The sequence below is a fragment of the Eretmochelys imbricata genome, chromosome 4, assembly GCF_965152235.1.
Source record: "Eretmochelys imbricata isolate rEreImb1 chromosome 4, rEreImb1.hap1, whole genome shotgun sequence".
Lineage (NCBI taxonomy): Eukaryota > Metazoa > Chordata > Testudines > Cheloniidae > Eretmochelys > Eretmochelys imbricata.
Genome location: NC_135575.1, coordinates 36,898,223 through 36,916,935, shown reverse-complemented (window position 1 = coordinate 36,916,935; position 18,713 = coordinate 36,898,223). Strand labels below are relative to the sequence as shown.

Below are 18,713 nucleotides of genomic sequence, written 5' to 3'. Positions count from 1 at the left end.
GAAAAATTGGGTAGCCAGTACTTCAACTTCATATATAAAATACAAACAATCTCAGGCCTTCTTCGTATACAACAGGCAGCAGAGGACACAAATCCATTCCCTCCCCTTTTGCAGGTTACCTTTAAGAACAGAGTGGATGCCTTAAATCTGCATTTCCTTGGGTTTGCCACACTTTTAAAATTCTTCCATAGTAGCAAAGAAAATACATTCACTCCAATCTTTAACAGAGTTAACCACTGCAGTGCTGTGCTTTTCTTCTTTCCTTTCAGATGATTATATTTCAGTCTACGGCCACCTGTGATTAATGGCATCAAGTCCCAAGACACTGACCCACAGCTATGGACCTGTGAAGTATAATTTCCTGGATCTGACACAGTATATTGAAGGAGCCCAGAAACAAGAAATGGCCATTCATACAATGAGCGTAATACCTTCTGAGGGGTAACAGGCATTTTGTGCCAGTCCATCCTGTGGAGATGTAATAGCAAAAAGTTCAATAACATTAAAAAGCTCTGATTTCTGTTCAGAGTATGGAGGCAACAACAAAAACAAAATCTGCTATGATTGCTACCACCAATTATAAGTTAGCTCTTCTATAATACCACATACTCTGACAAGATTATGATGTTCATATGTGTATAAAACATTAACACTTTTCTGGGCTCTGATCCTGCAAGCTGTTTCACATATGGGGCCACATGGAGTCTCACTGACGTCAGTGGGGCTCTGTGCGAATATAAGGATCTGCCTGTATGAATTAGATTGCAGGGCTGGGGCCTCGCAGCCTTCTCCAAACCCCATTGAAGTAAATGGAAAGACTCCCTTTGACTTCAGTGGGCTTTGGCTCAGGCCTCTAATGAGCATATGAAATGTTAATGTTCAGATAACCTGACAATTTCAGTTCTTTAGGGCCTGGTTCACAATAATATTATTTGTAAGGCGTTAGCTCATAGAGTCCTAGGTCTGGATCAGGACCCCACTATACCAGGTACTGTACACAGAATAAAATAGCGCTGAATGTCTCTTTAAATAAAAGTTTCCATGTACTGTTTTGAACCATAATAGTTTTAAAAGCCACATTTCTTTTTTAATTTTGAAAAGTAAATAAGCAACCCTTCTTTTGAGGTGGGACCTTATGTGTCAAGGGGCAGTCTCAAATGAATGTTTACTGTTGAGTCATAAACTCTTACCGTTAAATAGAGAGTTTATAATGAAAATGTTGACAGACCCTGAGCTCTGGTATCACTTCTAAGAATCCTGCTTGATGGATCTTGGAATTTATTTCCATTTACAACCCAAACAAAAAAACCCAAACAAATAAAGGGTGTGTGTATATGCATCTGTGCACTTGTGTACATAAATCTGTGTTTTAAATAAAGATGAAACTTCCTGTCAAGTTTCAGCAGGGTGACTTTTTGCAGCAGAATTGCTGGAAAAGTGGGAGTTTCTAAGGGAAATGAGGACATGCCTATGAACTGCATAAGTCTTAACAGGCCGGGAACCTACACAATAGTTTTTATATTTTGTGAATTCCTTTTCTGTTTATAAGCAATTGTTTTAAAAGTTCTGAAATCTTTCAAACTAATGCTGCATTCTCACTGAGATATTCCCTGTGTGCTGTTTGTCTTCAGAAATGTCTTCTGATGTTTGACCCCATCGGTCCTTGCTAAGTGTTGAGCTAAAACTGATTAATATTTCAAAATAAATTGCTCCCTCTAGTGAGATCACAACAGTACTGATGTCTGGCAGCCATGACTAAATTGCTTGTGTTTTGCTATAAGAGCTGATTATATATTTTACTTGTTATGGACACAATCCTGCACACCTTATTCAGACAAAACTCACAGTGATCTCAATAAGAGTTTTGCTCAAGCAAGGAGTGCATAATAGGGCTTTATACATTTAAGATTATGCTGTTTACAAAGGTTTATTCCTCTCACCTCATCTCAATACATTAGGGCTAGTTTGAAACACCACTAAAACCTTCCCTTAAATAACATGTCAATTGACTAGTGGACCTTTGAAGAACCACACTAGCTAACACCCTGCTAAAGGCTTTGCTATGGATAAACTTCATAGTAGATACAAACAGCACAGTCATTAATATCCACTTCATTTCTTTTATCATAGAATCATAGAATATCAGGGTTGGAAGGGACCTCAGGAGGTCATCTAGTCCAACCCCCTGCTCAAAGCAGGACCGATCCCCGACTAAATCATCCCAGAGAGAAAAGTATCACAGAGAAAAGGTTTTTTTTAAAAAAAAACAATTAGTTAGAATCTGGTCATATTTAACAAAACATATAGTTTGCGCTTCACATGACTTTCCCCTCAATCTTTTTTATGTAGAAAACTAATCTAGAATAATTATTTTAAAAATGCCAGAGCAAGACATTAAATTAACCAGAATTACAACAACAACAAAAATCAATTCTGCTGGGGTTTTTATTCCATGCTCACCATTGTGATACAAGAGTGCCTTCAGAATTAGGACACTTAACAAGGAAACTAATGTCTATTATAACTTTAAGAGTGTGTTGCCCTTTTGATTGGACAGCACTAATCTGGAAATGCTCAGCAGCAGCTCTTCAATGCAAGATGGGGGTGCTAGGCCTTTTGTCTGCCAGTTCTTGTAAATGAATAATTAGCAGCATTATCATCGAGTTCGGCATACGGTCAGTTATGGATGACATATAATCCCCTTCTCAGAATTGTTGCATCATGCAACCCTAACATAAGAGGCTATCTGGAGAGGGGCCCCCGAGTGGGTGTCCTTTGCTAAGAGAACATGCAGATAACTCCCAGAACTCCAGACTGTAAGGTGCAGGGCTCCACCAGGGAAGGAGGACAGTCATCACAAACTCATTGGCAGTGATAACACCTCCCACTCCCTCTTAATAGATCAGCTGCTCCATGACTCTGGGTTCAGCAGGCTCTCCTTGCTTTCTAATTTAGGGCTTGAATGTGCACCATTTCAGTGAATGCTGAGCACAATCAAACCCTGAAACTTCTTCTCCCTGGCTAAAGCTGGGCTTTGACCTTCTGGTTTTTCTCCTTGATTTCACTTCCTCTCTGTGGTGCCAGCCAGCCAGCACTGACCATTCTCAGCATTCAGGGGGAGGAGGGCACGGCTTTGTGAAGGTATTTAGTTATTGTTCTGCTTAGCACTTTAAGGCCTGAATCCCATTTTTCCAAAAGTGACCTAAGAATCAGGTGTGGACCATGGAAAAGGGAGTCTGCCCCTCTGAGGAGAGAGGACCAGGAGAAGGGGATGTGGAGAGGCAGCAATAAAGAGCACAATAAGAGAAGTGGACTTAGGGAGATACCAAGAAAGGAGAGGGGGAAGGCAGGGAGGAGCCAGGAGACCTAAGGAGATGAAAGGAGTTGGGGGGAAATGGATCCAGGAGGTGGGAAAGACAAGAGGGGACATTTGGAACAAGAAATAATTCTACTTACATGTGTTTCTGGCAGGATAAACCTGTCTTTTTTTTTTTTTTTTTTTTTCAACCTAAAAAAAGAATAGCTCACCAAGAGCAACTCATTTGATTTCGCTAAGGAAAGGTCTCCCTCCTCTGTCACTCTTCACACCAGATGTCTATCAGTGTGATAACAGTTGTGAAGCCCCACCTCCAAAGACAATATGTGAAGAGCTGAAAATCAAAACTACCACCCTGTATTTTATCTGGGTACCATTTAAGGTTAGTGAGCATCATTGTAACTGTCTTTCTGCATATGCGTCAAATGAGAGTGCTAAACAAGCTCTGCTCACCCTTTAATGTCTTACACAACATATTCAGGATTCAATTATCATGTTATGTTCTCCTTACTGAAGCTGGGCTAAAGCTGACATCAGAAACTGTTGCTTCTTCCCTCCCCCCAGTTATTACCGTCATCTCTATGGATGTTAGGAGAAGGATAGTGCAACATAAAGGGGTTTCCCCAAATGGACTGTGATCTGCTAGTGTGCCTCAAAGCTCCATTTAAACACTAATTGTAAAATTAAAATGGTATCATTGGAGTTTAAGTTATGCGTCTGGATCCCACATCAGCTTATGCATGTGCTTAACATTGCTTAGGTGAGTAGTCCTTTTAAGGTAAATCATGTGTGTGTTTGCAGGATAGAGGCCATGATTAGCAATGGGCTGAATTGCCTGCCTACCTGATTGGGTGCTGCAGGCAAAGTAGACACTCCTCTGCCTATCTTCTCCGTGTTTTTGGATCACACGGAGGGTTAGGTGAGGATATCCGCAGTAAGGAAGCAGTATGCATGCTAGAGGCAGAAACATAGGCCTCTAGGGAACTTTTATTGTGAAAATTTAGTTGTTCGAATGCGGTTAGGCACCTACAGGTTTTGGTGGCAGCCAAGCAGGAGTTTTGTGGCTCACAGTGAAGCCTAAAACTGGGACTTAAGTGCCCAACTACCTTTGTGGATATGGGCCTCAGATGCTGTTTATAAAACCCACAAAACATTTTTTTATTCAAACATTTCAAGAAATATTAATACATAAACACAGGCAGTGCTAGCAAAGCCAAGTATTATTAACTGTAATGACTTCTACCTGTCACTAGAGGCTGCTCTTAATACATAATGATGAAACATTAATAGGAGACAGTTCATTCTGCTTTTTTCACCACAAATATAGATTACTTACAATTTACTGAACATATTCTGATAAGAAGTTAGCAAAGTTAATTTGTATTTCCAAGGTGTACTTATGTGGTTATCTCTACTTATTTCCATTCCTCAAATCAGGTGCTATATACAGATCCATTCAGTCTGTCTGTTGTAACTCTTAAAAACTCCGATGGGACTATCAGTATCATAGGAAGGGATCCCATGTTCCAGACTAAAATCCACACTTTTCTATAAGGCTCAAAATAAAATGGATTATAATGTTCAAAATGCTATGTAAGTAGTGGCTTCTATGTTTTAGCAGTAGTTGGATGATATTTCCTCTAATTTACGGTGGACAACACATATCTACAATCTATAAAAATACACTGCATTAAGTTACTGGAAACTTAAATATACCAGTAAAATAATTCAATTATTTTGTCGTCATCTTCTTCCATGCAACCTCCTGTGCTTGGAATCCTTTCCAAAATCTATTCAGTCCTCCACTCTAACATTTTGCAAGGAACGCCAGAGGATCACTTCTGTAACGTTGACAAGAAAAGGTGTGTTTATTTTTCAACTGTGACTATTTGAGGTGGTTGCTGTGTATCTCTTTTTCCTGGTAATCTGATTTTTTTGAGTTAACTGGCCTTTCCTCTTGTTGTAGTGTTAGGTTATGTTAGATGTTTCACTTTTATTTTACTTCAATCCCACTGCAAAGTCATATTGTTGTCTCTGTGTTTCATCCCTGTGTCTATGGGGAGCCACAAAGGCATAGCCTCAGCTCCCTGCACTAAGTCTGGCTTTCCCCTGTGCCTACAGCCTCCAGAGGGACCCCCTCTGCTGCCTTCTTTTGTGTGCAGCCAGCAGTTTTTTTCAGTTTCCCACAGCTCACCGCGCACCTCCCTCTTGAGCCTACTGTCACCATCACTTGTTTGACTTAAAATAAAATGAGTTAACAGTTTTAAGCATAGTCCTGCACCTCTTGCAATTTACACCAGAACAAATGACTAATCTTAGTGTCTTCAAGAAAAGGACACTCACACAATATGCAACCACCTTCAGCTTCTGGGTCTTGTGCTCCCCTGCCCATCCAAGCCTACTGAGAACATACAACTCACATGTTTCAGAGTCCTGGGGCATTACAGATGGGGTGAGACCTGCCCACTGACAGAACATAACCTCTTTCTATCCTGGGAGGCTGCTTCACTGGGCTCGATGGTTCCCTGAGTACAGTGTGAGAGCAGCTGCGAGCATGAAATACAAGAGAGGAACTCTGCAGACAGACTGACCTCTCGCCTTGCTTTGGGTGATGCTCATCCTGGAGGAAACTATTCTGATGACTAGCCCTCCAGCCAATGACAATCAAAGTCCTCTGTGCAAGTGGTAGAGTGGCTTCTAGTCCATGGAGGGGGGTTCCCTGGCTGCAGGTGACAGTAATATACATAGTTGTAACATGCCTTCCAAATTGACTTATAACTCCTCACAAGTAGAGCTGTGTGAATTTTTTTTCCAAACAAACCTTTTTTTTTTTTTTTGGGGGGGGGGGGGGATGATGACAAAAAAAGAAGATTCAGCAACACCAACATATTTTGAGAATTTGTGTTGATTTTTGCCAAATGATTTCAGTCAAAAACACTTCAGAAAAAATCAACGCATTTCGTTTCAAGACACTTGCAAAAGTTTCACACTTTTTTATGCTGAATGGCTTTTTGTTCAGAAATTTCCTTTACTTTTATTTGAAAACTTTAAAAAAGTAAAAATGCTCAAAATTAAAATGCAACCTTTTGTTTGACCCAGAATGACTATTTTTGATTTTTTGATTCACTAAACATTTTTTTAATTGTTTTCAGTTTGAGCTGAAACTTTGCTTTTTTGGGGGGCAGTTGCCAGCAAACAGAAAAGCTGTTATTCACCCAGCTCTGCTTATGCGTGTTAAGGAGAATTCTGCTGTGCGCTATAAATCCTGTTGTGGGGATGTGATCACCTTTCTTACAGCCCTGAGACCAGTGGACCTTTTATTGTCTGTCCTGAGCTTGAGATTGTCCCAAGTGTTATGCAGACCTATTGCAATACCAGCTAGCCATAAACTGCTGTCAGGGGAATCTCTGTGTCTGGCATCCGTCTGTAAAAAAATGCGTGGTCAATGAAGAAGGGGAAGGTGATGTAGGGCAGTTTTCTGGGGGAGAAGCATTATCAGCAGCAGTTTGTAGGTGCTACCTGTACACAGGATTGCTGCCCTTTTGGATATTTCATGGTGGGCATATTTTGCAAGCCACCCCACCTCCCCTGCAACTTTTGGGCTAGAAACTAGAACTTCCGTGATGGTTACAGCCTCTTGTGTTTTTCTTTCTTTGTTTTTAAAATTGGGTAAATTTCAGACACTTTTTTTTTTAAATATAAATTAAGCTGCAGTAACCCAGGGAGATTTATCTCCAGACCAGCTCCCACAAAGGCTCAGACACATCAACAGCAATGTGCTCTTGTGGCTGCTTCGGTGCTATTTTTTTGGGGGGGGGAAATGATTTTACACTTGTATCATATTTTTCTATACCAATTTTTTTACCTCTTGGGACAGTTTCTTATCTTATATGTGTGGATGTAAACCTGGAGTAACTCCAGTGGAGAATGTAAAGTGGGGCCCCGTTACAATGTTTCCCAATTAAAATATAACCTTAGCTTGGTTAATGTTTTCATAACCCAAAATATACAAGGGCTTTAAAGCCAAGACATAAACTTGGGGTGAGATCTTGATCCCTGTATACTTAACAGGAGTTTTGCCATTGATTTCAGTAGGGGTAGATTTAATCCTTAGTACCTCTTTCCAATATATCTAGTACAACCTGTTGATATCTGTACCAATCACTGGTTAGCTTCTCCCATTTCACCCGGATGCCAGTGAGCTGTTACTGTACTGTTAGAAGACACAATAAGATAGAGGCAATTGCCAGTAAAGTTTTCATTCATGACCTATTTTACCATTGGGATCCTCTAATGGTGCGGTTTTTAACTGCTTTATAGTCCACTTCTCCATTGCTGCTTCTGTTGTTTCAGCAACTGACTCAAGAATACTTACACAGCTGCAACATCTAGGGCACTGCAGAGATGCTTTTCATTTCTTGTTCCCTTCTTCAGAGTAATATTTCCAATTGGCCCTTTAATAGGAGCAGCAAGAGAAAGCATCTTCATTTGCCTATAATTTCTGCAGCCTTCTGGGCCTGAAGTGTTCTCATTCTGTGAGCACTTGCATCTGTGTTTAATATGAAAATTTCTCAGGCCAGAGTAAGGCGACATTGAAACAGTCCCAAGTGCCTGTTCTAACTCTGTAAATGCCAAAGTACACTGTGGTGATTACTCCAGGCATTTCTCTTACTCACTGTATGCAATAGTTTTTGTTCTTTTGGCAACCCAGAAAATGAACCTGGTGTAATAGGAACAGCAGAGTCCTAAAGAGCTGCACAGAGCTAAAAAGCCAGCCAGTTCTGCACTCCTTCACTTTATCAGTGGAAATTCCTTCCTCGCTGATCCATATGACCAAGGGAAAATTATCTCTTTTTAAAACAGCTCACATTTCTTTGGATTCAGTTTCAAATTGTCATTCTTAACCTTATCGCAGACCATTTATAAAATGCACCAGTTCCTGACCAAAAGATTTAGCATGTACCAGATTTGTTATCCATGTATGACGAAGAGTCTGAAAGAGGTGCATGCCACAGAGTACATTCTCCATGAGCCGTTTAAAGGTTCCAAGAGGACTGCATAATCTAAAGGACATTACTTGAAATTGCCAGAGCCTTTATCCTGCTGTAAAAGCAGCTTTCTTCCTGTTTTTTTGAATCTATTTCTGCCTTTGCAGAGCCAATTCAGATCAACATACCCTATTAGGGCACCAAATGTATCTGTTTCTGACAAAGGACAGAAATCCTCTGTGACTGTAACAGAGTTGCTGGCCCTTTAAATGAAATTTGCCTCGTCCAGTCCAGGTGTGCCCTAGTTTGGTGTAATGAGCAGGGTTGGTCCGCCCTTGAGCATTATAAATGAGAGTTGAGAAAGGGCAGTTCAGAACTCAAGTCATCACAGAGAGCCTAGAGGGAGTGTTCAGAAAGGGCGAGCCCCCCAGCACTGACAATAAAGAGAGCTCAAAGGAAGAGCAGAGCTGAACTGAGAGCTTCAGGGAGAGGTCCCACTGAAGAACAGGGTGGTGAGAGGTCCTGGCTGAGCTCTGGAGCCACAACAGGCTGGTGAAAGCAGAAGCTAGGAAGGCAGTCAGAGAGTCACCTACAAAGTTCTCCAGGCTGGAGAGCTAAGCATGGCCAGAGACGAGTGGAGAGGGAGATGCCCTCAAGCTCAGAGAGCCAGCAGGTCAGAGAAGGCTGAAGGCTGGGGAACGGATAGGGCTGAGCCCTCTGATGTCACTAGGCAATAACGAGAACCCATACCTGGGAAGGAAATAAGGCAAAGAAACACTCCAGCAAGAGGAGCTGGCTTAGGCATGGTGAGAGATACCAGAGCTATAACTGGGAGCTGTGCTGGGGCATGGTCAGAGACGGTGGAGCCATGCTTGGGGATGGATGGTTGGGGACAAATGTACTGTTTGGACTGCTCTGAGGGGGATTTGGGGTAATAAATTAAAACCACAAAAAAGGCTATTTATATACTCTGAAGGGTGCAGTGAGTTTATCTGAGGAATCGAGAAGGAAAGTGAGGCAAGGTGCCACTTGTTGGGCTGCCCTGAGGCCATGACGGAGGGCTCCCAGTGACCATTTAATTTTCTATCGTCCACACAGAATCTGTTATCCATCATCCTTTTTCCCAAACAGAAACTATGGCTGATGCGAAAGGTTCAATTATCTCTTACAGACTAGTAATGAAATGGCAGGAAAACTCTTCCCTATCAGAAAATGAGAGTCAGTGAGGTACTTGCCTGAAAAATGTGCTTCTCCTCGTGTCTGTCTTGCTGTATCTACTAACGCAGTGAAACACTTTATCTTGGTTGATTGAGGGAATAAATTCAACCGGAAACTCTTGTCAAACCTTTCTACTGCTGCTTGTATCAGTGTCCAACATTGCACTGGATCAAATCTACTTAGAACTTTAGAAACTCCTCTCCCCCCCCTTCCTACTAGGTGAGCTGCCTCATATTTTCTCATTGTTTAATTAATTAGAACATAAAAATCTGTATTTTTCAGACAGACTTGAAGCTAATAGAGCTGAACCATCTTGTAAAACTAATTCTCTTCTCTTTTTGATAGGTGTGAATGTAACCCATTGCTCAGTGTATGAAATGGGTTTCCTTCTGTGGCTGATCCACAGAGGATATGGATCTATTGCAATTCTCAGCTTGAGAGGTTGGCCCTTTCTCATGCTTTTCATGGTAGCAGTCTCTGGTTCAGTTACAGATGAGACCTCACTTATATGATAGCTGACACACCAGGGATTGAACTGAGGACCTCCAGAGCTAAAAGAACAAGGTGAAGCTAAAATGCTCAGCTCTTAAGATGAGCGCTATAATAGATCTCTCTCTCCTTTGGCTCAGCTACAGAGGGGAATACACAATACATATTAGCCAGTTAGGATCAAAAACATTTGGCTAAAAATAGGCAGTGTGACTGTGTGTGTGTGTGGGGACGACAGCCTGTGCCATTGAGTATTACTACATATTCTATATTGCAGCGTGCTAACGTTAAATCAGCCCACAGGAGAAGAGCCACCATATTTATTTGCTTTATTCACCATATTGATTTGCTTTATTCAATCATAAAAATATTTAAAGGTACAGACATAAGATGATAAGACAAGGACTCCATTATAAATATGAATTTTTTTCATATGGGGGGGAGTGAAAGTTTTCTTTCATGTTCTGTGCATATTTTGGTTCTGTACAATTGCCTCACTTTCATTGCTGGGCAAAGGCAAGAGCACTGAAGAAGTAACTTGGCTCTTTGCCATGTTCCCATCACAACTGGAAGCATATAACAGCAGTGGGTTGTAACCATTGTAGGTTAAAATCCTTAAATGTTTATTTGTGGAATGCTGGCTGACACTTTCCTTTCACATAGCAATTGACTAACAATCACTAGAATTTTCTGACCTCAGTGGATGCTACCTGCACAGCCTAGGGTGAATTTGGCCTGAAACATGAGTAAGGGGTCAATAGAGCATGAGAAAGCATCAGTTCTGCTTCTCAAATCTCTGAAAGTGAAGAAACTGCTTATTCTTTAACAGCTGGATCCAGATTCACAGTTGTTCTGCACCCCCTTTTGCACCAACTAAGGTGGAACAAATGGGCTGGAGGGGTGTCATAAGGCAGGAGTAGCCCCACAGGGGCCCCCTGTTCCTAGGGTATTTCTCTATTCCTGGTGCACAGCCAGATCTGCGCCATCTCTTCAGCAGCCTCACACACCCTCCCTCCTGCTGGGGGCTTTCCAGGGTGAAAGGAGGTGTGCTTTTACTCCCCCTTGATTCTGCCCTCCTTCAGTGGCCCATTGAAATAGTGGATAAGTTTGGCCAACTTTCAGGCCTACTCAGTAGCCTGCACTGGGAGACAAACTGGCCTCCAGTTGTTCCTGGATAGAGGAGGCCCAGTCTGTTTCCCCCACGTTCCTGGGCCGGTCCTAGCTCCAGCACAGGGATGGATTTGCCCCTCCTCGGGCTGCAGGTCTCAAAGTGATTGCCAAATCTGAAATTCTTTAGAAGCAGTGGTTGATGTTTTTCAAAAAGGCAGTGGTGGCCAGTCTTTTATTTCCTAGTTAAGAGTGAGCGTTTCATAGTTGTTCTTGTTTGTTTGTTTTTGCTCTTCTTATGGAAAGAGAGGTAACAGGTACCCATTTCCTTGTCTAAAACTTATAGTGACTTCTATCCTAGGTGCTGTTACTTTGGCAGGATTTAGAGAGAAAAACAAAAAATAAAAATTACAGAATCCCAAATAATAAACTTAAACAGTAAGCTGGTAATATTGATCCCTTGAATACCAATAGTTAAACTTTTAAAGAATCAATTGAGAAACAAAATTAACTGACAAAGAGTCCTGTGGCACATTAAGCCACAGGACTCTGCCGCTTTTACAGATCCAGATTAACACGGCTACCCCTCTGAAAATTAACTGACATTTCTTTAGTACTAAGAATGCAAAGCTAAACCCACATGATGTCTTTTTTACAAGTATAAACATAGAAAATTATTTTAAAACAAGTTCAAATTATTACTTAATTCCCTTGGAATAGACGACCTGTAAAATACACTTGGAAAGGTATCCCTGAGTGTTTTAAATACTCTTAAATGGGTTTCTTTCTACATAAACAAAGGGGTGCATTTTTCAAAGCAGTAGGTGGGAGGTACAAATAGGAGTCCAATCCTGCAATTGCTTATAACATGAGTAACTTTCCTCTTACAAGTAGTCTTATTTATCTTACATGAGTAAAGTTATTCAGGTGCATAAGTGTTTGTAGGATTCAGAGACAGCATTTGTAAATGGATTCCCAAATGTTCATGTAAGAAACAATAAGTGCATAAAATTAAGACAATATCTTTTTAATTCTTCGCAACTTTGAAGTAAAACATTAAGTTGTTAGCCATGCTTCTATCTCTCCCTTGTTTTGTTTTAGCCATTCAATATTGTTCTTTACTGTTTCGAGAGCCTGTTTCCTGGGTGCTTCTCCTGCTCCAGCATTAGGGTATTTTTCAAAGAAATTTTCCATCTTGAAAAGAGAAAACAAAATGAATTCACAGGCAGCAAGTACTTCTGTTGTATTTAACATCAAGTAATTTTTATAAGGCCCAATTCTATGCTCTTGAAATCATGAAAAGTTTTATTTGAGAAAGGACTTCAGGATTGGACTGGTAGTACTTGAATAATAATTTTATAGCATCCAAAATTGTGCTAGGCATCTTAGCGAATAAAAGGACAAGTTTCCTGCCGAGGAAGATCTTACAACTTAGTGGCTTAAAATGACTATAGGCATCATCTCCATACCTGCCAAAGCTGAAGGTCAGTGTTGAACGTTTGGGTTATTGATACTATTCGACCAAGATTTCTATCATTGATAGTGTACCTGAAAAAAATAAATAGTATTTGATTGCTTTTTTGGAGTGTTTGTTCCTTTATTGTTAATAAACTCTTTTAGTTCTTAATCTTTTAGCATCATGAAATAAATGTTGCCCCAAATTTCTAGATGTTACCAGAAATATCTGAAAAAACATATATGATTTTTGTACTATTCTGTAGTTTAGCTATACCTGGCAAGGTCTCTGATGTAAACATATTCAAAGAACGGTGTCTTCTGCCCTTGAGAGAAATTTCCATTACAACACCCTCACATGTCTCTATCCCTTTGTGGAGCTACAATTGTGTATGGCCAGAGGACCTCTGTAAATTGGCAGGCTTATTGTGATTCTATGCCCTCATGTGAGTTTCAATTAGATTCCCTTTCTAATGTCCTACTCTATTAGTAGGAGTGAAAGAGCACCTCAGGAATCGGTGTGAATAGACAGGAGCAAAGCTGGAAGCTGATTTCATTGTTAGTACAAGAGGGAATAAGAAAAGTACAAGACCCCCCTCATTGTAGATTGCTGTGAATAAAGAGAATATTCTGTATTAGGCCAGATTGGGGATTGACTGCTGCAGATTCCATAGAACACTACTCCCATAACTGGAACTTGCTACAGTTTTCTCCTGGCATTGGCTGCTAGTGATCATTTGGGGATAGAAATATACCTTGTGGAATAAGTCTTAACTGCTTTTATCTACATCTTTTTATTCCCCAAGTTGATATTACAGTTCTTTACCACACAGATATATGGTTCAAAAAGCCCAAACCGTAATACAGCACACCTCTAGGAAACTGTCGTGTATGTTCTCTCTCCTTTTCCCCGAAAAATACTTGGCTTTTTATGAGTAAATATTAAAGCAAAAAGCTTCCTGACTGATTCTTCTGGTGCTGTCACAACTTAGTGTGGGAGAGATCACAATTCACTAAAGGTGATAATCAATATGCCTGCAGAAAACAAGAATGGGCAGTGTCTATGTGGGTGAAATGACTGGAAATTCTTTTTTTTTTTTGCGCGGGGGGTGGGGGGAGAGATGCAAAATCTACTTAGGGCACTGGGCTACAATGCATTTTTTTCTGTAGGTGTTGCACCAGCCTATTGGTTGTCCTAGCAGGTGCAGCCCTTTCACACCACTTGCATGGGAGTTAGTCACTGAATCCGTGGAATTATTGCTCGCCTCTGCAACAGTTTATGATGAGCTGGTGTGATAACTCCCTCTGAAGTTTGTTTAGTTATTCCACTGGTAGCCTAAATGGTATGGAGGGCCTTATACAGCCTTTAGTCTGCAAGGATCTGAGTATTGTGAAAGCAGTGGCAGATTAGGGTGTTCAGTGTCTCACAGGACCAAACGTTAATGGCCGGATTCTCAGAAAAACTGGTCTCCATAAACCAATGGGATTCTTCACATGCTTAAAGTCAGGCAGGTTTTTAAGTAACTTACTGAACTAGGGCCTTAAATGTGCTTCCTACGTTATGCAGTGTTTAAAAGATCTGACAGCTAGTTACTTTGTCCAAAAGAGAGAGAGGTAACTAACAATCAAACCAACTCCTGCATTGTGCTACTCAGCTCTCAGCAAGTTTTGATTCAGACTGGAAATTTAGTGTAGGATTTTCAAGTTGGCAGTAACTCTTCTTTTTCATCACAGGCTGCAGTAATATTTAAAACATTTTCAGCTCTCTGTCCAAAGGAGTTGCTTCTTAGAGCCATTTGCTTCCACAGAAATGGGTAAATCCAAAGATATCTGCAAGTTTTGTTTCACATTAAGAGAAATGGATTGATGTGTTCCTGCACCTAATGGTGACTGTGTAGCGAGACTTAAGTAAGGTGAGAGAAGGAAATAAAGAGCAGGAGACTTAGAATTAAGTGTAAAACGTTTGAAGGATGTTAACGTACCTGCTGACTAGGTATTCCCAGTTGAGACGTATCCAGTCCCAAGCCATGGTTTTGCCATAGCTGTTATAGGAGATGTATTTCAGGACTGTGAACACATCCTGACTTTTAATAAGACTGGTGTTGTAAATATATTTTAGATACCTAGGAGAAACCAGAGGGGGAAACAATTAAACAGACTTTAAAACCTTCTATTAAAGATTGTGAAAAGTGAGTTGTAAAGAAACTATTCAGGCTACTGAGACCAACCTACCATCTGCAGAAATATTTATATTTTCCTATGGAAAATCTAACACTAGAGACTTATTTTTCCTAGACCATTTTAAGGATGAAATAGACTGGTCTAAAATGTGATTACCTATTAAGGATAAGATTTTTTTCAAAAGCGACAGGCATGTAGACATCGCCCGTGTTTTAAAATTTTTTTTCTTCAAGGTGCCAGGGCTCAAGCAAAAACAATGCATCTTCCACATATCGTGACCTTGCATGCACCATATGTGCAAGCTTATGCCTGGCACGCTACTCACAGAAGAGGTGCTGGAGCTGAGCCCCAGCACAAAGTAAGTTCTGGGCATCTCATTGAAAATCAACCGGGCTTAGGGCCTAGATCATCAAAGATATTCAGGCATCTAGTTCCCATTGATTTCCTATTTCACTTGAAAATTTTACCCTAAATCTATCCGTTTTCTATCCCAGTGAGTGAGCTCAAAGTCCATTAGTCTAATAGGATGAAATCTTGGGAACTACAGAAGGTTTATAATGCAGTAGGTCAGGGGAGTGACCAATAGGTCCATAAAATGAGTGGACTCACTGTCTCACAGACACACATTTAAGGACAATATTAGGAAGCTACTCCTAGCTACAATGTACAGCAGCAGCTGCAAAGAGGTTCCTCTTCAGATACTGTAACTTGGGGCTGAGGGTTCTGTTCTTCAGCTCCATAAACAAGTAGCTGAGTGCACAGCCAGCTTTCTCAGTGGTGTGTTCTTTTTTTCCTTTATTTCATTAAAAAGGTTGATTCTGGGAAGGGCCAAATTCCACCTGTGAGTTACCTACAGTGTGGATTTGTTGTTTGTTGTTTTTGCTCTGCAGATTTGGGTTTGTCTGAATAATCCATGTTTTACTCATAGACGTGATGACTGTGTAGGGGTTAGTTACGAAATAACCTTAAATGATGATGTGCACCTGTGAAGTGATACACAATGCTAACCTCGGTCACCACATATCCATATTACCGTTGCCCTCGTCCCCACTCTTCTAGTTCTTCCTATTGTTAGTTATGCTCATTTGTTTAATCTTGTCTTCAATTGTAAACTCTTCGGGGCAGGGACTGTCATTTTATGTGCTAGCACAATGGTGCCCAGATCCCAACTGGGACCTTGGAGGATACTGTCCTGATAGTAGCAGTAACAATTAGGGTAGTTCTATGTTTGCAAGAGATGAAGGGCTATAAAAACCATCACCTGAGCATATTCTTTCAAACAAGGGAACAATGACTTTGCCTAGTTACTGGAGGTATAATCTCAGGGAGGACTACTCAAGAGTGATAGCAATTGACAATCTGCTGTGTTCTATATCATACTTTATATATGACAAAAATGGTAATGCACATGAGTGGGTGGGTAGATGGGAGAAGGAAAATAAGTCTTTCAGCGTATTTTCAGCAACCTGTCCAAAAGGGTGATGTCCTTCACTGATGCCAGACCATAGAGCAACTTTTCTTTTTCTTGAGCTAATGAAGTACTTTGGTATTTCTGAAACATATAGTTCCATGATGTCTCATTGCCGGAGTTCTGCATCCCATAGCGATATACCAAGAGCCGGAGATTTACAGGTGGACTAAAAAACATAAAGCAATATATTATGGTTGCCACCTTTTTTGAGTTGCATTATAATACCATACACAGTACTCTTAACTGAATGCAAAAACCATGAATATTCACCTTGAGCCATCTAACCAGGAATAAAATAAGCTAGATGCATTGTTCAAAGCATCTGGTTCGTCCATTCTGCATGCAAATCCTAAAACTTCTGCACGAAGAAGCCTTTAAAAAAAAACAGAGAGAGGAGATTTTCCAAGTGTTCAACAATCTGAGTCTATATATAATAATGTATACAATAAATTCTTAACCTCATCACATGGCTTCCAGTTTCATCATCGTTCCAACCCAGCTTATTTGCAATGGGTTTAACCAAACTGCGAAAGTATGCCTGAAATAAAGAGGTTTTCTGATTACCCTTATGGGTTTCATGATGTAACAAGGTTTTCATATTCATAGTTTGCCTTTTTAAAAATACCAGTAATAACAACAAAAACCCCTTAACCATACTCTGGAAAAAAAACTTTCAACAAAGTCACCATGTCATGAAAGGTTCAGAGTAGCAGCCATGTTAGTCTGTATTCACAAAAAATGTCATGAAAGGATGTGAACATCATACTGCACCTTTGCTTTGTACTGCTATGATGTGCTGACACAACATGAAGATGTCCCATCATCCTCAAACCTTGTGTACACTATGATAATATAACAACTAGTGTAAACTAGTACACTCTCTGCTCAGCTTGATTCCCTGACATAATGCTGACTACAATTTGTGCTGACCATTGAAGTATGTTCCACCCCAGGTCAGCTATCTTGATTGCTGACAACCTCAGTGAGACACAGTTACCTTGCATGGTGTAGGTCAGGCATCAGAAGTTTTGCTATCTTGAACAATCTTTCTTGTAATACACAAGACAGCCCTGGCACAAAAACAACTGTACGGTGAACAATCAAATAGGTGGCAACCATAACTGGGAACACTCCCATTTTATTTCCAGTATATAGTCCCAGACTGTATTTTATAATTCATGGGCCTATATAAATCAGCTCACAAAATATATGTTAAGACTATAATAAATAATACACATCTTCTAATGTTGAAATTATACATAAAACAGTTTCAGCAACTTTGAAAATCACTCAGCTTTCAATATTATCATTATTATAGCTCTGAACTGTAAGATTAATAGATTATAAACACGACTTTCATTGATTGCATCACCTTAAACTTGGGGTAGAGCTCTGTATCATCTCTAAGCATGTCTCTGAGGTAAGATACAGCTGATATAACTCTATGCCAAGGTAAATAGTCCTCTTCATTTTGTAGATATTTTGTTAGATTCAGTGGAACAGCATAATTCAAAAGTTCAGCCCTGAGGAAGGAAGAGAGACAATTGACACAACTTTACAAATCCTGCCTCGTTTGTAACTGGAACACACAGAGAAGTCTAGTGTAGTGTGTGTTAATTGTAACCATGTTCCATGGCTGCATCATTCTTGTGAGGAGGAGCTCTTTTCAGAAGGAATTCGTTGTATGCAATTTGAAAACTTGCTTGCCTATTTTGGAAACAGTCTAATATTTTTGAGGACGACAATGTATCGATCCTATTGTACAATCTGTAGGAAGCAGGACTTGCCTCAGGAGCATGTGCCTCTCTAGAAGCAAACCTGTTCAAATCCCAATTTCAGAAGAGTCAAGTTAGAAATCAGCCTTCTACTTTTTTCAGTGTCTGTTTGCCTTAGATTTAATTTCTTCTTCCCTCTCCATCTAATCACTGTCCCTTTTCTCTCTGTCCTCCAAATCACTCATCATTTCTTCCTCAATTGTGTACTACACCCAGTCTATCTCTTCTCTAATAGGAAGAGAGAAGGACAGAGTGGGCCCCCAAACAAGCAGCGTCCTCTTTTCCAGTTTTTGCAAACATGGTTGGGAGGAGAAGTTTTCTTGTCTCCCCCATTCCCCCCACTGCCACGAGATAGGGCTGATTAGGGATTCTGGAGAGCCAACAAACTGTCTCCTCTGGGAGGGAACAGGGGCAACATCTTCCTTTCCTCTCCCCAGACAGTAGGAGGTGGGGGCTGCTGTGGCTTTCTTATTCCTTTCCTCCATGGGAATGTGCTATATTATGGAACAGGCACTCATGAGGATTCAACTTACTGTCTGGTCTAAAAATAGACTAGGCAGAGCAAGCACACCACCATTCAGCACAGTGCTCTTGGGAGAGCAGCAATAAGTAAAACTGGGCAAATAGCTGATCGTTCAGTTCATTGGCGGAGGGGGAATCAGACAAAAATTCATTTCCAATCAACCAGATTGATGCTTCAGATTTTTTTTTCA

At 40.5% G+C, this 18,713-nt stretch overlaps 1 protein-coding gene across 1 annotated transcript in view; it reads right to left on the bottom strand.

Annotated features, from left to right (window-relative positions):
- Window positions 1-12,174: 12,174 nt before the first annotated feature.
- The window catches only part of ENPEP (glutamyl aminopeptidase), a 54,100-nt gene continuing 47,561 nt past the window's right edge, over window positions 12,175-18,713 (bottom strand). The window contains exons 14-20 of the mRNA XM_077814406.1: window positions 17,598-17,748; window positions 16,684-16,763; window positions 16,496-16,597; window positions 16,221-16,391; window positions 14,556-14,696; window positions 12,588-12,666; window positions 12,175-12,312 (exon numbers count right to left, since the gene is read on the bottom strand). Of these exons, the coding sequence (XP_077670532.1) occupies window positions 12,175-12,312; window positions 12,588-12,666; window positions 14,556-14,696; window positions 16,221-16,391; window positions 16,496-16,597; window positions 16,684-16,763; window positions 17,598-17,748 (862 nt within the window). The remainder of the gene's footprint in view (window positions 12,313-12,587; window positions 12,667-14,555; window positions 14,697-16,220; window positions 16,392-16,495; window positions 16,598-16,683; window positions 16,764-17,597; window positions 17,749-18,713) is intronic.